We start from the raw sequence: 21,860 nt of genomic DNA on the forward strand, positions 1-21,860 counted from the left end.
TCCCACAGTACCATATTCCCACACTCCATACTCCCGTTCCACGACGTAAAGACTGGGCAGCTATAAAAGAGACAGCGTGCGTCGGTAAAACATCGGAAGAATCACGGGACGACGTGCGCCGACTGACAACGCGCCAAGCTGCTCACGACGTGCGTTGACGTTCTTCTTGGCCGTATCGATTATAAGACGGCCAGCTCGTTGTCGTTTCGTTTTCTGCCAACAGCAACCGCACAGCAAAACCACCACCTCCTCCTCCACCGAGCACACAACCACATCACAACCCCACGCCTCCCACCACCATGAAACCCTCGCAGCTCGACGTCGAGGCGGTCCTCGAGCAGCTGTCGCTCGACGAAAAGGTGGCGCTGCTGGCGGGCATTGACGGCTGGCACACCAAGGCGATCCCGCGGCTGGGCGTGCCGTCGGTGCGCATGTCGGACGGCCCGAACGGCGTGCGCGGCACGCGCTTCTTCAACGGCGTGCCGGCGGCCTGCCTGCCGTGCGAGACGGCGCTGGGCGCGACCTTTGACCAGGCGCTCGTCCGGGAGCTGGGCGCGCTGCTGGCCGACGAGTGCCGGGCAAAGGGTGCGCACGTGCTGCTGGGCCCGACCATCAACATCCAGCGCGGGCCGCTGGGCGGCCGCGGCTTCGAGTCGTTCAGCGAGGACCCCGTGCTGTCGGGCACGCTGGCGGCGCGGTACTGCGAGGGCGTGGAGGCTGGCGGGGACGTGCTGGCGACGCCCAAGCACCTCGTGTGCAACGACCAGGAGCACGCGCGCGTAGCCGTCAACGCCATTGTCACGGAGCGCGCGCTGCGCGAGATCTACCTGCTGCCGTTCCAGCTCGCCCTGGGCCAGGCGCGCCCGGGCGCGCTCATGACGTCGTACAACAAGCTCAACGGCACGCACGCGAGCGAGAACCCGCGCCTGCTGCAGGACATTGTGCGGCGCGAGTGGGGGTACGACGGCCTGATTGTGAGCGACTGGTTCGGCACGTACAGCGTCAGCGAGGCCGTCAACGCCGGGCTGGACCTGGAGATGCCGGGCATGTCCGGCTTCCGCGGCCCCGCGCTGATCCACGCCGTCACGTCCAACAAGGTCAAGGAGACCACGATTGACGAGCGCGTGCGCCGCGTGCTGCAGATGGCCAGCAAGGCGCTGGCGTCGAGCATCCCCGAGATGCTGGCGCCCGAGCAGACGCGCGACACACCCGCGACGCGCGCGCTGCTGCGGCGGGCGGCCGCCGAGTCGGTCGTCCTGCTCAAGAACGAGGACGGCGTGCTGCCGCTGAACCCCGCCAAGCGCACCCTCGTCCTCGGGCCCAACGCCAACACGGCCACCTACTGCGGCGGCGGCTCGGCGGCGCTGCCAGCCTACTACACCACGACGCCGCTGCAGGGCATCCGCAGCAAGGCGGCGTCGCCCGACCTCGTGGCGTTCACGCAGGGCGCCTACGGCCACAAGGAGCTGCCGCTGCTGGGCGAGCACCTGACGACCGGCGACGGCCGCGTGGGCTACACGTTCCGCGTGTACACGGAGTCGCGCGAGCAGAACCCGCAACGCCAGGCCGTCGACGAGCTGCACATGACCAGCAGCTCGGCCTTCTTGATGGACTACATGCACCCGCAGGTCAAAGGCGACACCTACTACGTGACCATGGACGGCACCTTTACGCCCGTCGAGACGGGCCTCTACGACTTTGGCCTGACCGTCGCCGGCACCGGCCTGCTGTACATCGACGGCCAGCTCGTCGTCGACAACAAGACGAACCAGCGCCAGGGCACGTCCTTCTTTGGCATCGGCACGCCCGAAGAGCGCGGGTCCATCGAGCTGACGGCCGGCCGCGCCTATGCGGTGCACGTCGACTACGGCACGGCGCCCACGTCGTCGCTCAAGGTCAAGAACGTCGTGTCGTTCGGCCCCGGCGGCCTGCGGCTCGGCGGCGCCAAGCGCATCGACCCGGCCAAGGGCATCGCGGAGGCCGTCGCGCTGGCCGCGGACACGCACCAATTCGACCAGGTCGTCGTCTGCGTCGGCCTCAACAGCGACTGGGAGTCCGAGGGCTTCGACCGTCCCCACATGGACCTGCCCGCCGGCTCCGACGAGCTCGTGCAGCGCGTGCTGGCCGCGCGCCCGGATGCCGTCGTCGTCGTCCAGAGCGGCACGCCCGTCACCATGAACGCGTGGGCGTCGTCTGCCAAGGGCCTGCTGCAGGCCTGGTACGGTGGCAACGAGGCCGGCAACGGCATCGCCGACGTGCTGTTTGGCAACGTCAACCCGGCGGCCAAGCTGCCGCTGAGCTTCCCCGCGACGCTGCAGCAGAACCCCAGCTACCTCAACTACCGCTCCGAGGGCGGCCGCGTCCTCTACGGCGAGGACGTCTATGTCGGCTACCGCTACTACGACGCCACCGGCGTGCAGCCGCTCTTCCGCTTCGGCCACGGCCTGTCGTACACTAGCTTCACCAGCAGCGACTTGACCGCCGCCGTGTCCGCGTCGGACGCTGCCATCCAAGCGTCCTCCATCCGCCTGTCGCTGTCCGTCACCAACACGGGCGACCGCGCCGGCGCCGAGGTCCTGCAAGTCTTTGTCGCGCCGCCCGCGACCACCAGCATCCGCCGCCCCCCGCGCGAGCTCAAGGCATTCCACAAGGTGCCGTCCCTCGCCCCCGGGGAGACGCGTGCCGTCACGCTCGACCCCGTGTCGCTCGCGCTGGCAACCAGCTTCTGGGACGAGAACCGCGACGCCTGGCTCAGCGAGGCCGGCGAGTACACCCTGCACGTCGTCGGCACCGGCAGCGACAACACTGTGTCGACAACCTTCTCCGTGGCCAAGTCGCGCTGGTGGACCGGTCTGCTCGGTAAGATCGATGCTGCGCCGAACGGCACCAGCGGCGTCAATGGGCATGCGTAGACATGCTGTTTATTTGGAGTGTGCTTTTGTTGTTTTCGATTATAGAATGAATAGAATGTGTTGACTTTCACGTGAATGGCAATGGGGAGGTGACGTGCGCTGCCTCGGCCGTGACATTGAACTTGATCAGTCGGCAACGGTACAAATATACCCGGTACACTGTGACGACGCGACACGGCTGGGCGGCGTACGTCCCGCGATGACCGACTTTGTCCCGTTGTTAATATCGACGCCGCAGCAATGTGACGTACTCCGCAGACGGGCACATATTTTACCGCTTCTCCCGCAAAGCGGGACAAAACTGACAAAAATGCGATCTGGCGTCGTGACTTTGGCAATTTCCCGCTTCCATCAAGCGGCGTCGTAACAGTGGCTGCTACCCGTGCACGGTGTAGAACATACATTGTAGTCATCATTGGATGTAGTCAGCGAAAGAATCGTGGTGGTCGATTACCGGTCGTCGTTTTGTCCCTGGCATCTTGTCAGCTCACTCATCATCATTACCGCGTCACAACCCCATCCTCTCAACACGATGCGCCTTGTCCATCTCGTGTCTGCCGCCCTGGCTGCCGCCGGGCCTGTCAGTGCCGCCTGGCCAAACGGCCCCCTCGTCACCTCTGGCCGCTGGATCCACGATGCTGCCGGCAACAACGTCACCTATGCCGGCGCCAACTGGCCCGGCGCCGCCGACACGATGCTGCCCGAGGGTCTGCAGTTCCAGAGCATCGACGCCATTGTCGACAAGATCAAGGGCATCGGCATGAACGCGGTGCGCCTGACGTACGCCATCCAGATGATTGACGAGATCTACGACAACGGCGGCCAAGACGTGACCATCGCGACGGCCCTCACCAAGGCACTGGGTGCGACCAACGGCCCCAAAGTCTTGGCCCAGATCCTGGCGAAGAACCCGTCGTTCACGGCCAGCACCACCCGCCTGCAAGTGTTCGACGCCGTCGCCGCCGCCCTGCACAAGGCCCACATCTACGTCCACCTCGACAACCACATCTCGCGCGCCGAATGGTGCTGCTCGACGACCGACGGCAACGCCTGGTGGGGCGACACCGACTTTGACGTGGCCAAGTGGGTGCGCGGCCTGTCGTACATGGCGACGCACGCGGGGGGCGGCCACTGGCCCAACCTCGTGTCCATGTCGCTGCGCAACGAGCCGCGGTCGCCCGACGGCAAGGGCAGCGCGTCGGCCGCCGCGAAGAAGACGTACAACTGGCAGGGGTGGTACCGGTACGTGCGGCAGGGCGCCGACGCCATCCACGCCGCCAACCCGGACGTCTTGATTTTCCTGTCGGGCCTGGGCTACGACACCGACCTATCGGCCGTCACAAGGGGATCGGCCCTGTCGCCGGGGTCTGCCAAGTTCTCGCTCGGCGACTTCACCGGGTACGGCAACAAGATCGTCCTCGAGCTGCACAACTACCAGAACAGCGCCACCTCGTGCAGCAGCCTCGAGAGCGGTCTGGCCAGCAGCGGCTTCAGCGCGATGACGTCGACGTCCAGCAGCAGCGGCCTCCAAATCCCCGTGCTCATGACCGAGTTCGGCTTCCAGATGGACGCGTCCACGTACAAGGGCGTCTACGCCACCTGCCTGGCCAGCTACCTGCCCCGGATCCACGCCGGCTGGACCATCTGGGTGCTGTCGGGCAGCTACTACATCCGCTCGGGCAAGCAAGACTTTGACGAGACCTGGGGCCTGCTGAACCACGACTGGAGCGCCTGGCGCAACCCGACCTACGTCAAGGAGCAGCTGGAGCCGATGATCAAGGCGAGCCTGGCATAGGGCGCGTAGTAGGAGATGGCGTGGACTTGGCACAGCTGGCAGTTGGAGTCGCCACTGAAGCGCGCAAATGAGTGCCTTACAGAAGTACTAGACGGGAACTGTAGATGTAGTTAGCACGGTAGCGGACATGTACACAGTCAATTGACGAAAAACCCACATGTTGGATTGAACTACAGGTGATAATCGGGACGCCGGCGAGTGATGCATTGTTGCATATTGTCATGTGTATTGAAGCCATTCCAAATGTCAGGGGCTGTTGCGATGCAGCCATTGGCGCTTTGGTGGGCGAGGCTGTCGGTCGCACCTGCCAGAGACGTGCACCTGCAAGGACCCACTTTAATCGACGCGCGTTTGTACTTTTCGGCCAGCAAAGGAAAGCGCAACTCTGAACGTCAACATCTCTGTCGTCGTCAATTTTCAGGACCATCACAGCCATCGCGACGGCAACACTCCCCCTCGCATCGCCATACGACCCCTCGCCGCTCCCAACAGTGCGACGATGGTGGTGTGCAAGTTTTGGCTGCAAGGCAATTGCCGCTTTGGCAGTGCGTCTCCTCTGCCCCGTCCTTCTTGATTGATGCAGTCGTTGAATCATCGCGATCCTCGACCAACTCCAACTCTCGGGTTCCTTTTGCCGTTTGTCTCCTGCTAACTCGTCCCAGACAACTGCCGCTACGAGCACCCGCCGCAGAACCAGAACCGATTCGGCGCCTTTGGCCAGCCCAGCACCGGCGGCTCGTCGCCCTTTGGCCAGCCCAGCACCACCGCCACCTCCACCACCACGACGCCTGTCACCACCTCGACACCCTCCACAGCCAACGCCTTCAATGTCTCGTCGGCCAACATCGTCAAGGACCTGACCGAGGACCGCCCCTCGTGGGTCTTCTCCGCCTACGGGCCCGGCCGCAACGCCCCCGCCCAGCTCTTTGGCGGGCCGCAGACCGAGCAGTCGTTTGAGGAGCTGCGGCTGCACTACTACAAGGCACAGGCCGCCGGCAACCCGCAGGCAGCCATCAACGACATGGACACGCTGTACCGGCAGATCGAGCAGCAGATGCAGACGGCCGTCAAGAACCCGGACGCCGCCGCGCAGTACGTGCTGCAGGCCGCGCAGCAGCACCCGAACCGGCTGGACCAGTGCACCCAAAACACCCAGACGCCCTCGCCGGGTGTCTTTGACGAGGGTAAGCAGAGGGGCGCCCAGCCACAGCCGACTCCGTTCGGCGGCGGCGGCACGTTTGGCGCGCCATCCCAGCCCGCCGCGAACCCCTTTGGACAAGCCACGAGAACGGCCACAACGACGACACCCGCGAACCCATTTGGCGCACCACCATCGACGTCCGCCACGACAACGTCGCCCTTTGGCGCCAAGCCCACGTTTGGTCAGCCTGCAGGTGGCTCGGGCTTTGGACAGCCGTCGCAAATGGGCGGCAGTAACGCATTCGGCCAACCGTCGACTCTGGGCGGCACCGCCTCGGCCTTTAGCAAGCCAACGGCCCCTGCGTTTGGTCAGCCGGGCGGCGGCGCCTTTGGCCAGCCGTCGCAGCTGGGCAGCACAACGTCACCCTTTGCAAAACCGGCGGCGCCCGCCTTTGGTCAGCCTGGCGGTGGTGCTTTTGGTGCACCGTCGGCCGGCACGCCAGCCGCATCCGGCGGTGGCTTCTCCAAGTTTGCGTCCTCGACCCCGGCGGGCGGCGGCAGTGCCTTTGGACAGCCGTCGCAGATGGGCGGCACAGCCTCGGCGTTTGGTAAACCGTCGGCGCTCGGTGGTGGTGGGGGTCCGTCGCCGTTTGGAGCCGCCCCCTCGAGCGGAGCATCGCCGAGTCCCTTTGGCGCCGCTCCCTCGACAACGACGGCACAGCCTTCCAATCCATTTGGCGCCGCGTCGGGTGGTGCAGCGGCCTCGCCCAGTCCGTTTGGTCAACCGGCCGCAGCAGGCTCCACGGCTACGACTACGACTACGCCAGCCAACCCGTTCAGCCAACCTGCGGCGGCAGCGTCATCTGCGCCTGCCAATCCATTTGGCCAGCCGTCCACAGCCTCGACCACTCCAGCAGCCAACCCGTTCGCAGCGGCTACTAAAGCACCTGCGCCTGCAGCGGCCTCGCCGTTTGGCCAGCCGTCGAGTGGATCGGGCGGGTTCCAACAAGCCGGTCAAACACCATCACCATTCGGCCAGCCCCAACCTGCTGCTGCCGCCGCCGCCGCCGCTGCCGTCACCACCGCAAACCCCGCCACCAATGCCTACGGCCCGCATGCCTCCAAACAGCACCCGCCCATTGACGCCTACGCCCAGCGCGACCCGTCCAACCCGTCGCGGCTGGTCGCCTTCCAGGGCCGCCGCGTCGTCTACGAATCGCAAAAGGACTCGGCCGACAACGTCATCGAAGTCCCCATGGTGCAGCGGCCCTCGGACGGCAAGCCTGCCAAGGTCTGGTTCCCGCAGGGCGCGCCGCCCTTCAACGAGGACACGGAGTGCAAGCCAAGGAGCATGTACACGGATGCCGGCAGTCCCGTGCCGGCGCAGTACCAGATGTTCCTCAATACAGGGAGGTTTGCGGTGGGCATGATGCCGGAAGTGCCACCACTGCGTGAGTGGTGCGTGTGGAATTTCTAAGTGCGCGTGCAGGCCGTTGGGCGAGCACGGTCGACCGAACACGACGGCGAGAAGAGAAAAGGGCAATTTGTATATGTACACCAGCGATATTTGTATCAATCTGGATGGCGTTTTGGGGCGTTGGGATAGGAATATATACTTGGGGGCAGCATGACAGCCGCGTCTGTGGAACCATTTCAGACCGAGGACGCAATTGGTCGGATCAGCCGACAGCAGCTAGAAAATTTCAGTGTTTACACGGAGAGTGAAGCTCGCAATGGCAACGTTGGGAAATTGCTCCTGTCGCATATCGGTTCAGGCACCATTTCGTAAATGGCTTTCCGCCCCAACAACCCATGCCAGCGACAGTGACACCCTTACCTCCAAGATTCACAAAGGCACGTTGCCCTCGTTTTATATGCGGCTAGCTGGGGTGTTGTCGCCGACTTTACGTTGTATGCAGCTTGTAGAGGGGCGAGGAGACCGGTCAAATATGAGGTCATAGTGAGACATGAGAATTGGTAGAAGGCTCAAATTACAGTGGATGCCCGCTGTAGCTCTGCTTCGCTGGGTCCTCCTCAGCCCTGCCCGCTTGACTCACGGCCGGCAGCCGTGCCTGCCAAATAAGGGACGCGGGGCTAAACTCAATCGCAGCTTCCTATTAGCGCCAAACCTCCCATACATGGAAGGTGCCGACTTTCCACCAAAACCGACATCACCATTAGTTGCTTGAGCTTCACTTCCGCGCGAGCACGACTTCGTCTCTGTCGATACGCCCCCAACGTCCCTCTCCCATCCGTCCCCACCTCGCAAGACTACTCCGCACCCGCCAATGGACTCGGCGCTGCCCCCATTTGCGCCGTTTCCCGACTCGGCGGCCAGGCGGCAGCAAATCGGCCCCGACGACTGGGCGCTGTATCTGACCTCATGGCGCGCTCTTACGGTCGCCTACCTGGCGCTGTCCGACGCCAAGTTTGCCGCTGCTCTCACCAAGGACGAGCAGACCGGCGTGTCCTCGTTTCTCGTCTCCTTTGCACGCGCCCTCGCCGAGTCGGGGCCTGCCGCTCTCGCCCCGTTCTCGCCCCCGCCCTCACCTGCACAAGAAGAGACTGCCACCTCTCTGAAAAAGACTGTCTTCCTCCTCACCGCACGCGCTCTCCGCCTGCCGAAACCACCACCAGCGGCCCTCCTTGCGTGGGAGCACCTGGCCGATCTCAGCCGCGTCTACGGCCGCCGACGGACGGGGCACGTCTTGGCGACGCTGCCACCAGCGTCGGTCGGCGTCGCAGAAGCCTCCCTATCCGCCCTCAAGAAGGCTCTGATCAGAAACATGGAGGACGGCCCCTCTGGTAAAGGTGACACCCGCGCCGTCGAGACCCGCCTGTTGCGTGTCAACTACCTCGTGAGCGTCTGGCCCGCCGCCGGTGCGCTGCTTCTGACGGGCAGCGACTATCTGGATGCACTCTGCGCCTGTTTTGTCATTATGAACCCGCCATTGCGGCGCGCCATTGTCACGAACCTCTACGTCTGCCTGATTGGCTTGACGGAGCCGCCCACGCCGCGGTACTCGCTGCTGTCGGACCTGTTGTACGCCGTGCGGGGCGCCGCCGAGGAGCACAAAAAGGGCCCCTTGCGGCCGTCGGACTCTCTGGTCGCTGAGCTGGTCAGCGTGACGCCGCTGCTCCAGCAGATACGGCAGCGTGCAGAAGCGCCGTCGTCGTCGGGAGCCACGGGTGCGGGAACCTCCACGAACCGGATCCTCCCCATCTTGGAGGACTTGGTAAAGTTCCGCAAACCTGGCAGCGGACTGTCTCTGCCGCCTGGTCGGTTAAAACGCAAGATCGACAAGGGGAAGGCGGCGGCGCAGACATCGGCACCGACAGCAGCTGCGACAGACACCGCCGCCACCCAGCAACTCCACCCTCACAAACTCAGCCAGATCGCCGTTGTCCAGGACCTCTTCCCCGACTTGGGCTCCGCCTTTGTTGCCAAACTGCTCGACGCCTACGACGACGACACCGAGCAGGTTGTCGCCCACCTCTTGGAGGGCACGCTGCCGGCACACCTCGACAGCGCAGACCGCTCCGAAAACCTGCGCGACGCAGCCACTACCATCGACAACCAACACGCCGCAACAGCCATGGCGCCCCGTGCCACGCCGCCGCTGCCACCCGGCCGCCGCAACATCTTTGACGGTGACGAGCTCGATGAGCTGTCCCTGCAGACATCCAAGCTGCATTTCGGCAAGTCCGCCGCCAGCACCACGGCCGACGATCTCCTGGCCGACGGCTCGTCCGCCAAAGCCCCCAACAAGGCCGCCATCTGGTCCGCCCTGGCCGCGTTCGACTCGGACGACGACGAGCGCGACGACACGTACGATGCGGCCGACGTGGGGGGCACGGTCGACGCCAGCGCGCCCGGCGGCACGACCGGTGCCGACGGCGACGACCTGCACGCCGCCAACGACCAGACCCTGTACGCCGCCTACATGGCCACCCCCAACGCCGCCGTCTTCCAGCGCGACGCCGCCACCCGCCGCAGCGCTGCCCGCGCCCGCCTGCGCGACGAAACGGGCATGACCGACGAGGCCATCGAAGGGTGGGCCGTGATGCTGGCGCGGAACCCGCAGCAGCGGCGGCGCCTGGAGCTGCAGTCGAGTGCGTTTGGTGGCGAGCAGACCCAGCTGGCGCGGACGTCGTGGCGGGCGAGCGACCACGACGACGACAACGACGACGGAGAGGCACCAACGCGGGGTGGCTACCGTGGTGGCTACCGTGGTGGCTACCGGGGGGGTGGGCGAGGACGAGGAAGCGGCAACGGTCGCGGCCGCGGCAATGTGGCCGGCCCGACGGGCGACAAGGATACGCAGCAAGCCCGCAACCGCAAGGAGGCCAACAAGGGCAGCCGTGCGAATCACAACCGGCGCGACCAGCGGGCAAAGAAGATGGCCCGCGGCGGGTTCCCGGGGTAAGCCAAGCACCATAGATGCTAGAATTTCCCCCCCAAAAAGAGCATAGACAGGCGCAAAGCGAATGCAAAAAAAAAAAATAAGGTATATTTGAAATGCCACGAGAAGAAAACGAAAGCAAGGCCACCGCCCGCCCGTGTATACGATGTAGACCATGTAAAAGAGGTATTGTATGCAAAAGCACATGCGATATATATAGAAAGACAAAAAAAAAACACAATCGACGGATGACACAACCGCACCAGCAGCGACCGGTCAGGCCACCGCCGTCGGCTTGACACAGACTGGACAACCGTCTCGGACGTGGTCCCTGAGCAACCGGGCATGCATGATCTTGGTCGCCGTAATGTTGTGCCGGCTGATCAGCTCGTCGTCCACGCCGAACCCGAGCTCCTCGACCTCGTCCGTCGACTTGCCCAACAGATGCGTCAGGTGGAACACGTGGCCACACGCAAAGCCCACCAGCGTGTCCCTGTCCCACTCGGTAAAGGCTTCGAGGCAGCGCGCACAGTGGCCAGGCGTCCAGGCCGGCTGCTCTTTTTCGTCGCCGTCGGCAGCATCGATGGAAGCCGTCGCCACCGGGGGCACGGCCGAAGACACGGCCGGGGCGACCTTGCTGGGCGCCACCACCTCGAACCGGATGCCCTTGCGCTGTCCATTCCGCAACGTGGCCTGGGCCGTCGCCACCTCGCTGCGCAGCACCCGCGCCACGCCCGAACTGATGCTGTGCTGGATCTCGTGCTCTTTCATAATGTGCTGCAGCCCGTCCCGCAGCCCCTCCACCGCCAGGCCCTCGGGGATCCGCCGCACCAGCGTGATCGGGTCGATGGCCGTGCCCACCTCTTCCAGCAGGCCCCGGATGAACCGCGGCTTGTCCATGCTGTAGTTGAGCAGGTCCTCCCACAGGTCTGGGTCGTCCTGCTCTTTGGCAAACGCTATCGCCTGGCTGACGTCGCCGAGCCGGTCGATGATGAGGTACAGCGCGCGCTTCATCTGGCCCGTCTTGGAGTACAGGTACACCAGCTCGTCGATGTAGTTGTGGCGCTCGCACGCCGCCGCCGCCTTCTCAAACGAATACGACGTCGACGCCTTCAAGAACTCCATCAGCAGCGCGCGGTCCCCAAACTGCGCAAACAGCTGCACGGCCAGGTCCGCAAACCCGTCCAGCTGCGCCTTGCTCTCGAGCGCCAGCCGGTCGTGCGACTCGCGCTGGTGCTCCCGCAGACCCTCGCCCTGCCACAGCCCGCGGAAGTACAGAAAAATGTACAGGTTCAGGTCCTGCGCCTGCAGCTGCGCCACCACCGACGCCGGCTGCACCAGCCCGTGCTGTGCCTCGTCCACGAGCAGCGCCATCGCCTCGGCCGTCGCCTCTTCGAGCTCGGCGCGCGTCATCTTGTCGGCGCGGCCGGCGGGCACGCGCAGCGCAATGAAGCTGGGGATGTCGTCAATCACCGCGTCGGCCAGGTGGTTGTCGCGGATCAGTCGGAACGCCGAGTCGGCGTCCTGCAGCCGGATGTACGCCTTCAGCGCCTCGCGGTACCGCCCGTTGGCATCGTGCAGCCGGGCCAGTGACTCCATCACGATGCGCCAGTCGCGCCCGCGCTCGCCGTCCTCGACGCTGTCCTCGCGCACGTCGCGGTAGTTGAGCTGGTTCTCGAGCGCCGTCACAATCGTGTTGATGTCAAACAGCTCCGTCGGCCACCGCTCCAGCAGCTCGCGGAACCGCGGCTTGTCTTGTTTCAAGTAGTGGCCCAGCACAATCTCGTAGATGGTCCGCGGGATCGGCGGGTGCAGCGGCTCCGTCGGAATGTAGTTGGTGATGGCGTCGAACTGGTCTGCGCCCGCAAACGTCCACACCCACTTCTCCCACCGGTCCGAGCTGCGCAGCACTCTGCCCGCGACCTGCCCCGCCCGCTCCCAGTCGCCCGTGTCGACAATCTCCTTGATCCACAGCTCGCCGATACGCCGCTTCTCGCGCTCCGCCGGCGCATTGGCCTCTCGGCTGAGGGCATCGAGCACCGCGTCGGGGTAAAAGTCGTCCGAAGCCTGCATCGGCTGCGTCGACTGGTCGGGCGTCATTGTGCCGGCGTCAGACGGTCGGTCGGCATACGAAGGCACCGCATCCGGGTTCTCGTTGATCAGTTCCCACGCCTGCTGGAACTCCTGGTGCTCCAGAAGCCAAGCAAGGTGGTCGGACAGGTCACGTCTCGTCGCGAGAATGCAGTCGTACGGACTGTGCATAAAGATCTTGATACCGGTTGTCGCCAGCGACGGATGCACATTCTGCCCGCCGAAGCCGCCCAGGCGGGACTGCGCCCGCAATGTGCTAGCCAAGCTAGCCGCCTTGGAGCTCCCCGTCGTCGTGCCTTCGTTGCTATCCTTGCTCTTGACGCTCTGGCCCGAGCTGAAGAGCATCCTACTAGGGTTGAGTGCAGCGTTCCACATATCCGCGCCGAGTCCGGCAATCGCCTCGAGCGCGCCCTTGGACGAAACTGCTGCTGCTGCCGCCGTCTGTGCGGGCAATACGCTCAAGTGGTAGTCGCCCGCCGACAACCGCTCGTATCGGCTCACACTCAGCACGTCCTTGTCCACCTCCGTCTGCGAGGTCAAGTCGATGAGCCGCAGTTCTGGCGGGTTGTTATTCTGTCGTCGCCGGATGCCGCCCGTGGGCTCGCTGCTGCTCGACGCTGTCGATTTGTTCGCCTTGTGCCCGCGTGTGTACGTTGACTTAGATTTACCTGCCGCCTGGCCCCCTTCTTCGTCCTCGTCCTCCTCGGGATCGGCAGGCGTGTAGGCAAGTACAAGTAATAAGTTTTGCGTGTAAAGAGAGATACCGGATATAATGCAGTCCATTCGGAGGCTGTGCTGTTAGTCGACAATTCACATTGACACATATCCCAGCACGCTTTTGGGAGGAAGGGAGGGGAAGATACACACATCTTGACGATCTCGGCGTGGCCGACGGATCGCTCGCCGGCGTGCTTGCCGGTTTTGACTCGACCTGCGTGGACATGCACCATCCAGATTGTGCTGCCCCAGCCGACAAGAAGCCGCTCAATAACCTTACTATCGCGGGCTTGCTGCTGCCTCAGCACCTCAGCTGCGGGCGACGAGATGCCCGGCTCGGCGGACGCGCCGATCTCTTGTCCGGCCACGTCGTCGTCGGCATCGATCATTGTCTCATCAATCCAGTGCGCGCGGCCCTTCCACACGCTTGCCATCGTGTCCCACTCCTCCGTCTGTGGCCGGTCCACGTGCCCAATGCGCTTCCACGCACCCTCGGCATCGGCACTGTCTAGATGCAGTCGCGTACGCATAATCTTGATGCCGTGCTCGTTCAGCCACGCCACGTATCGCCCAGACACCGACCACTGGATGTTGTTGACTGTTCCCTCGCCCGAGTGCAGCACCGTGTCGCGGCCCGCGTTGTTGCTGAGGCCCATGCTGCCGAGCCAGCCCGACGCCGTCGCCGCCGCCGTGCCCACCGTCGTCGATGTGCTGCGCCCGGACTGCCCGCAGACCGTCAAGATCAGGTTGCCCGCAAGACCACCCGAGAGATACGTCCGGTCCTGCCGGTACTCGGGGGAGAGGGCCACGGCCTGCACGGGGCGCCCGAAGTTGCGCAGCTGCACATCCTTGACGTCGATGAGTGACTGGATGCAAACGTTGCCGTCCGTCGACGCGGTAGCAATGTGGATGTTGTTGGAAGGGATGTTGAGGATCGGTGGCGGCTCGCGCGCCTTGCGTGGCGATGCGTTGGGCGAAGGCGACGCGTGCGACGAGCCAGGCCGTGAAGCACCGGCACCGGCGCCACCCTCAGCCACGATGCGGTTGATCTGCTCAATCTTGAGGCTCGGAAGCGGCGGCGTAAAGGGCGAGATGGAGATGGCGATGACGGATGCCGAGTGGGCATGGTAGACGCGCAAAGGCTGAAAGGTCGGCAGTTGGAAGACGTGCTGTGGGTGTTAGTGACAAGATCGTGCGACGCACAGGAGCAGGAAGAGTGTATGGTAGCTTACAATATTGCCATTGTGTGTTCCGACGATCTGCAGTCCTGTTAGCAAAAGAGATCCAAGCCTACCAAGCATCGCCAGCACAAGTGCCACTCACCATCTTGTCGCCGGCGACGAGAAACGCGCTTGTCGCATCGCCGTTGCGATATAGGCCGCCGAGGTTGGTCGTCAGACGGGCATACTTGAGCCGCGGCTCTTCGTCCTCGTCATCGCTGTCCTCTTCATCGTCCTCATCTTCATCCTCATCATTCTCGTCATCCTCTTCAGCGTCGGCATCCTCCTCCTCATCCTCCTCAGCGGCCGCCCCCTTGCCCTTATCGTTTCGGCTGGTCCTCGCTTCGTCGCCAGTCGCGTCGCTGCCGCTGCCGGCCAAGCTGCCACCCTCAGACGTCGTGTCGTCGTCACCACTCCTCCGATCCTTCAATGCACCGCCTCTTGCGTTGTCGTCTCGCTCTGTGTGCGCTGCAGGCATGGTGGCAGACGTTACAGGCAAGTGCTCACTGTGTACATGGTGCTGCGAATGCCGTTCCGAGAGGTAAAGGGCCCGTACTGTACAGCATCCAAGGTAGTGGTCGTCGTTCGCGTGCTGTGAGGTGTGTAAATGGGACGTTGAGGTCAGTTGTGGCTGTTGGGGCCAGGCTTCCTCGTTGCTCGTGCCTTCCCAATGTCGGCTATTACGTCGAAGCTTGTTGGGGGAAGCTGCGCTGCTGCTGGGCGGCCGCTGGGCAGTGATGCAGGGGCGGACCTGCCTAAGCCTGAGACAGCTGGTTTTTAGCGTGGTTTACGTCAGAGTAGTTCGACGCCACACGCTCCAGCCACATGAGCTTCTTAGCTTCAAAGCTTGTCCCTGCCCCTGTCGCGTTCCCCGCAACGCGGCGCGTCTCCCGCCAAAAGTGCAGGAGCATTCAGTGGGCGCCAGTGGCAGCTGCCATGAACGATAGCTGAGGCTATTGCCAAAACAGGCACATCGCCAAAACCAGACGAGCCCAAACAATAAGGAAGCTCAACCGGACATCTTAGAAACAACAAGGGCCCCCATTCGGCTCTTTTCCTACTCACTCTCGACCTCTCCCCCCCTCTCTCATGTATATGGCCTCCAGCAGACCCAACAATGGCGTCCGTGACATCCCTCGGGGTGCATGAGCCAGCCGGACTGCGCTTTGCAATCGCCGAGGGGCTGCTGCCGCCCAACCCCTCGCCCGACCTCTACGAGTGGAAGATCTTCTCAGACGAAAACGGTGAGGATGAGCTGCTTAGCACAGAGACCTGCGCCATCTGGTCGCGCGGCGGCGAGGTCGGCCGGTGCCTTCGCTTCGACATGGAGAAGGAGCCGATCTCGACCGCCCTGCTGGCCTACTTCCCCACCAGCGAGGATGACGTCCAGAATGCCGGGCAGTTGTCCAGCTTGTCAAACGCTGCTCCCAAATCCCACCACAAGACATCACCGCACAGCAAACGGGAGCCTCCGCCGCTGGCCAAAGCCCTCGTCGTGTTCCTCAAGACCCAGGCACACGTCATGTCCTTCTCCGGCGGCGACCATGTGCTGCACATGCCCTTTGAGGTCGACTCGGCCATTGCAGCGCCTTGCGGCGTCATCATCCAGCGCAAGTCCAAGGTCGACACCACTGTGCCCATGACACTCAAGTTCCCCCGTGCGCCGCCGAACTCGTTCGTGTCGTCACAGATCCTGCCTCGCTCAAGTGTGGCCACCGCCTCCAGCACCACCCCGGCCGCCTCCTCGCAGACTTTCTCCACCGCCGCACTGGGCAAGCCCAAGCCCTTGCCGCTCCGCCTCAGCTCTACACTCGAAACAATGTGGGACACGCCGCTCGAAGCAAGCAGCGACTCGGGGTGGCCACGGCTGGTGTGCCTCACAGACCCTATGTCGGAGATTGGCCTGGTTGTGACGCAGCCGGACAAGTCCGGCAAAGACCGCTATCCGAAGAGCAGCACCTCCAAAACCCCATTTCTCGACCCGGCCGAGGAAATTCTACACATTGAGACCATCCGGCAGGGCAGCAAACCTCTCGGTGCCAGCCAGGGTGGCGGCAACCCGCGCGACAACCTCATCCTCGCCGTCACGGTGAACCGAGAAACCAGCATGTACAGCGTGTGGCGGATGACATACCTGAGCGGCGAGGACCAGCTCGCGCGCCAGCGGCGAGCACCGAAAACAAAATCCGGCACACACAGCAACAACAACCGGCGGCGTACCTCGGTCGCACCCGGCCTTGCAAGTGGGGCCACGACACCCCACCACCCAAGCTTCCGCGAAAGCGCGGGCGCAGCACTTCCCTTGAAGCGGACAAGGAAAAGCGAGCGTCTCGAGAAGGGCGACACTGCGGCGCTGGAGAAGGCGCTGTCGATCGAGGCAAGTAGAGCCACAGAGGTGTCCCGGCGCCAGTCCCGTCGTGTTAGCTCCTTGTTGGCTCGTGCCGATCTTTCAGCATCCCATGAGCGGCCACTCTTTACAGAGCAGCCGGGGGTGCCATCCACGGGCGGGCGACGAGTCGACTCCCACGGCATGCAACGTGGCCGCCATAGCTCAGGCTACGGCCTGGGCGGCGCAAATCTACAGTTCAACCAAACACTGAACAGCCTGCACGAGGCGGATGGCGTGTTGGAAGAGCTGCGTCTGGGCGGTGATTTTGAAGGCTTCCACAACATGGGCCTCGACGACACCGAATTTGAGGGCCTCTCCAAGGAAATTCTCTTTACCAAGATCCACAGCATGTCCATGGACACGACCAACCTGCGGTACTCCATGTCCAACAAGCCAGCGACACAGCTGTGCAAGGTTTTTATTATTGTCGGCACGCCGTACTCGGTCGATGAGCAGGACCGTAACTATCTCCTCGTGTGCATTCAGGACGCTATTGACAAGCGCCTTCAGCTCCTGACTCTCCACGTCCAAATGCGAGACGACGCAGCCACGAGCACACCGAGTGCCGCCGCCACATCCATTACCTGGGGGCAGCATAGACGTGCGCAAAACGTTGCCGACTCGTGCATGATCTATGATGGTGACCAGGCCATGATTTTTATTCTGTCCGAGGGCGACCAAGGCCACCGTCAGCTGAGCATCCAGGCGCCGTGGAGCGAGCTCACGACCATCGCCATCCCCCCTCTGTCACTTCACAATCGCAACAACTACGCCTCTGCTGAGACCGGCGACAGCGCGGACAGCATTTTCCAAACAGCCAGAGCCGGCACCTTTGGTGTTTCCATTGGAAAACTGAGCCGGCCACGCGGCAAAGGCGTGGTTGACGTGATAGACGACAACGGGCAGTCGTATCAGGTCCAGATCCAGCTCGAGCCAAAATCGGACCGGGTACGTCAAATCCTAAACTGTCTACGCAGCGTCCTCCCCGCCTCGCACGCAGAGAAAATGGTCCTTGGCTGGTGGCAGGTCATGCAGTGGCTTGCAACCCAGCCAAGCGTCGCGTCCAAGAACCGAGAATGGACAGCCCTGGTCACGGAATTATGCGTCATCTTCTCTGCCGCACTGTACCCGGGCCGCCAAACATCGACCTCGTCTCTCACCACCATCTCTAGCAACCGCCGTGGAGCGTCCTCTACTACTCTCGGCAATCAAGCATGGGCCAAATCAAAAGCTTGGAACTGGATATCAGATGTCCCGGGCCTCGCTTCTGGCAACGTCGGTGGCAACCCGCAAAACGAGGGTCTCAGCGGCTCAAGTGGCCCACTGGCCGAACACGTCCGCCTTGTGGAAGCATTCATGGCTTCCGAGGCCGGCGTCCAAGCCGTTGGCCAAGCAGGATATCTGCCGACGGCACTGTCCGTATCCGAGACAGCGAGGAAGAAAGCCGTCTGGGGCATCACCATGGCGCTGCATCTTCTCCTCGAGGAAGACAAGCTGGACATTATGGCGGCTAAAAGTGGCAGCTCAGCCTCTACGGATCTCAAGGCCATTGTCTACCAAATGTGCTTGTGGCTCAACTGGCCAGCTTTTGCAGCATGGTATGCGGTCGAGCTACCTGGTGTCATACCCCAGCATGACATTGGGACTCCCCTCTTAAGTATCCCAGAGCCAGAAACCATACCTAATATCTCGGACTGGGTCCGGCTGCGGCTGATTGGCGCCCAATCCTACGTGTTCCCTTCGCTGCGGGACGTCTTTGCTGTCCTCGCACAGCACATCCAAAAGGATGCGATCCGAGGCGATGCTGTCTGGAACGAGATCACGCCACGGACACTCATGTTCCGCCGCTTCTTTGAATCGACAAGCCCGGCCGACTCCAGCGCGCGCGTGGTCGAGGCCATGCACGAGTGTGGCTTCACGCTCGGCATCCTCGACTCGCTCCCCGAGGGCATGGCCACGCCGTTCCAGGATGCCATTGCGCGCTGCCAGCAGCGCCCACCAAGCCACTGGACAAAGGAACTTTACGAGCTGGTCGGTCGTGGCGATGTGACGACGGTCCTGAAGAACGACTCGCAAGCTGCGCTCGGCGTGAGCAGCCTGCTGGCTCTGCACAGAATGGCGCCCAACTACAACTCTCAGGACGTGGACGATACCAAGGAGGACATGGCCATTCAGGCGACCGAGGAACCGGAAAGCGAGGAGCGCCAGGTCGTCATCCAAGCCCTCTTCCGCGACGACAAGCGTCTTATCGAGGCGCAGAACCTGCTCTCGTCGTCCAAACCACGCGTCGTACGTCTCAACCCGGAGCCTCAGTGGTCGGAGCCCGAGTACCTCGAACGCCAAAAGGAGCTCGTGACGACGATTGCGACCAGCACACTGGCCACCTCAGCCGGTCGTGGCATGCTCAACTACGGCTTCCGGTTCCCCCTCCTGACACAGAAATTCAACGTGCAGGGCTTCAACCTCACGTGCATTGTGAAGCCAAACAATGTGGCCGTTGGCGTCGACAAGGCCATGTTTACCGAGGAAAGGGTCAACTGGGCGTTCTTCCACCAGGGCGTGGCCTATGGATTGGCCATCTCGGCGCGTGCCAAGGGCATCGACACTTCGTGGATCGTCTTCAACAAGCCGGGCACGGACCTCAGCCACCGCCATGCTGGCTTCCTGCTGGCGCTCGGCCTCAACGGGCATCTCAAGTCGGTTGCCAAGTGGGTGGCGTTCAAGTACCTGACCCCCAAGCACATGATGACGTCCATTGGCCTGCTCCTGGGCTTGGCCGTGTCGCACCTGGGCACCATGGACTCGCTCATCACCCGGCTGCTCTCGGTCCATGTTACACGCATGCTTCCGCGCGGCGCGGCCGAGCTGAACTTGTCGCACCAAATCCAGACGACGGGCATCATGGGCATCGGGCTGCTGTACTACAACAGCCAGCATCGGCGCATGAGCGAGATTATGATGTCGGAGATTGCATACATGGAGGACGAGGACGAGGAGGACCCTCTGCGCAATGAGGGCTACCGTCTCGCAGCCGCATTTGCTCTCGGCTTCATCAACTTGGGCCGTGGCAACGACCGCAAGGGTCTGCTCGACATGCAGATTACGGAGCAGCTGCTCAGCTTGTCGTCGTCTACGAAAAAGGTCGAGCTGGTGAACGTGCTGGACCGCTCCGCGGCCGCGGCCACGGTCGCCATTGCCCTCATGTACATGAAGTCGGAGGACCCGATTGTGGCGCGCAAGATCGATATCCCCGACTCCGTGCTGCAATACGATTACGTCCGGCCCGACATTCTGCTGCTGCGCACCCTCGCCAAGAACCTCATACTTTGGAGCCAGATCGAGGCCACGTTCGACTGGGTGCGTCAGAGCCTGCCGGCCGAATACCGCGGCAAGCCCCTGCTGGCGCACGTGCAGACGCTCAGCAGTCTGGACCTGCCGCTGTTCGCCATCCTGGCAGGTCTCTGCTTTGCCGCCGCGCTGCGGTTTGCGGGCTCGGGAAACGTGCGCGTGCGCGACGTGCTCGTGCACTACCTCGACCGCTTCCGTACGATTGTGCAGGACTTGCCCGCAACGACGTTCGACGCCCAGATGGCACGCAGCGGCGCGCGCATGTGCCTCGATGTTCTGGCTCTGTCGAGTGCGACGGTTATGGCGGGCACCGGCGACCTGGTCGTCCTGCGGCGGCTGCGTGCGCTGCACGGCGGAGACGACGCGCACACGACGTACGGCAGCCATCTGGCGGCACATCTCGCCATTGGCACGTTGTTTCTGGGGTCCGGCACGACGACGTTTGGCAACAGCAACTTGGCTGTGGCGGCGCTGCTTGTGGCCTTTTACCCCATCTTCCCCAAGAGCATCCAAGACAACGGCTCCCACCTGCAAGCGTTCCGGCACTTTTGGGTGCTGGCTACGGAGCCCCGCTGCCTCGTGACCAAGGACATGGCCACGGGCCAACCCATCTCGGTGCCGATTCTCATCTACCTGCGCCCCTCGGCGCTCTCGCTGAACCGCCCGTCTGCATCGGGGGCGCCGTCGACGGCGCCGCCCAGCGAGACGATTCTGCGCCGACAGACGCCGTGTCTGCTGCCGCCACTCGACGACATCTTGACGATCCGCACCGATGCCTCGGCGCAAGGCTTCTGGGACCTGGAGGTCGCCTTTGCAAAGGATCCCTCGCTCAAGGCCGCCTTCCAGGCCGACCAGAATTTGTACTTGCGCCGCCGGCCCGCGCACCAAAACGCGTTTTCCACGACGCTGCAAGCATTGGCCAACGCGCCCTCCACATCGTCCGCCACGTCGCGCAACCTGTTCCGCGCGCTCAGCAGCCAGGGCATCAGCGACCCGGTCGAGTGGATCCTGCGTCTCGACCTGTTCAAGGGCCTGAGCCGCGCCGAGTGCGCACTGTTGCTGGGTACGGCGGGTGCCAGCGCAGACGGTGCGGCCGATGGCAGCAGCCGCGGTGGCGGCGGTGGCAGTGGTGGCAGCAGTGGTAGCGGTGGCGGCGGAGGCGGCGCGGTCAGCGGCAGCCGCGCACTCAGCAGCACCATCGATGCGCGCCTGGCCCTCGAGCGCGGTCTGGGCGCGACGTGGGGCCGCGACGTCCTGCTGGACCTCCGGCTGCTCTTTGACTGGGCGGACCAGAGAGAGCGGCTGCGCAAGGCGGACGGCGAGACCCGTGGGGCGGACGACAAGAACGCGGGCACGTCGGTATCTGACAATGACATGCCGCCGCCGTGGACGAGCAAACTGGACGGGAACATGGACTGGTGGATGAGCGACCGAGCGGTGGACATGCTCAAGGGCAAAGTGTGGCTCATTGGGCAGGACGGAGACGAGCACGAGTAGACGAGGGATGCCAGGAACAGGGGAGGCCGTGCCATATGCATACTTGGAGTTTCGAGGGCATGTTGATCATTTTTGCAGGCATTGGGGCACAGACAGATAAGATTCGGGCATGTGTACTCGGACGCTCAGGGACATCGAGCATAGAATTAATAAAGTATGTACCCATATGACAACAAGGCCAGCATAAATAGACAAATAACGGTACAATGGAAAGACATGAAATACCAACATACAGTATGTCCAGCGCAAAATATCAGGCAACGTTGCGAAATAATAATATACAAAGGTAGCAGAAGATATGTAGGCTACTTTCACGCAATGCTATACATCATGAAGCGTCTCAGCCAC

The 21,860-nt window shown here is 63.2% G+C and overlaps 6 protein-coding genes across 6 annotated transcripts; 5 read left to right on the forward strand and 1 right to left on the reverse strand.

Annotated features, from left to right (window-relative positions):
- Window positions 1-299: 299 nt before the first annotated feature.
- SPSK_03994 (beta-glucosidase) lies at window positions 300-2,912 on the forward strand (the record flags this gene model as incomplete). The annotated part of the gene is made up of 1 exon (XM_016730809.1): window positions 300-2,912. One exon carries the CDS (start codon window positions 300-302, stop codon window positions 2,910-2,912), a length of 2,613 nt encoding a protein of 870 aa, XP_016586249.1.
- A 532-nt stretch (window positions 2,913-3,444) lies between these two features.
- On the forward strand, window positions 3,445-4,707 carry SPSK_04330 (cellulase family protein; the record flags this gene model as incomplete). Its single annotated transcript, XM_016731138.1, has 1 exon — window positions 3,445-4,707. The coding sequence occupies one exon, from the start codon at window positions 3,445-3,447 to the stop codon at window positions 4,705-4,707; it is 1,263 nt and encodes a 420-aa protein (XP_016586250.1).
- Window positions 4,708-5,206: 499 nt separating this feature from the next.
- Window positions 5,207-7,324, forward strand: SPSK_04060 (CCCH zinc finger domain-containing protein; the record flags this gene model as incomplete). The annotated part of the gene is made up of 2 exons (XM_016730873.1): window positions 5,207-5,252; window positions 5,370-7,324. The coding sequence occupies 2 exons, from the start codon at window positions 5,207-5,209 to the stop codon at window positions 7,322-7,324; spliced, it is 2,001 nt and encodes a 666-aa protein (XP_016586251.1).
- An 811-nt stretch (window positions 7,325-8,135) lies between these two features.
- On the forward strand, window positions 8,136-10,274 carry SPSK_04056 (CUE domain containing protein; the record flags this gene model as incomplete). The annotated part of the gene is made up of 1 exon (XM_016730869.1): window positions 8,136-10,274. The coding sequence occupies one exon, from the start codon at window positions 8,136-8,138 to the stop codon at window positions 10,272-10,274; it is 2,139 nt and encodes a 712-aa protein (XP_016586252.1).
- Window positions 10,275-10,526: 252 nt separating this feature from the next.
- On the reverse strand, window positions 10,527-14,756 carry SPSK_03877 (vacuolar assembly protein; the record flags this gene model as incomplete). Its single annotated transcript, XM_016730692.1, has 4 exons — window positions 10,527-13,131; window positions 13,209-14,227; window positions 14,291-14,317; window positions 14,382-14,756. The coding sequence occupies 4 exons, from the start codon at window positions 14,754-14,756 to the stop codon at window positions 10,527-10,529; spliced, it is 4,026 nt and encodes a 1,341-aa protein (XP_016586253.1).
- Window positions 14,757-15,395: 639 nt separating this feature from the next.
- SPSK_03842 (anaphase-promoting complex subunit 1) lies at window positions 15,396-21,512 on the forward strand (the record flags this gene model as incomplete). The annotated part of the gene is made up of 1 exon (XM_016730657.1): window positions 15,396-21,512. The coding sequence occupies one exon, from the start codon at window positions 15,396-15,398 to the stop codon at window positions 21,510-21,512; it is 6,117 nt and encodes a 2,038-aa protein (XP_016586254.1).
- Window positions 21,513-21,860: the final 348 nt, after the last annotated feature.

The sequence above is a fragment of the Sporothrix schenckii genome (assembly GCF_000961545.1).
Source record: "Sporothrix schenckii 1099-18 chromosome Unknown Cont47, whole genome shotgun sequence".
Classification (NCBI taxonomy): domain Eukaryota; kingdom Fungi; phylum Ascomycota; class Sordariomycetes; order Ophiostomatales; family Ophiostomataceae; genus Sporothrix; species Sporothrix schenckii.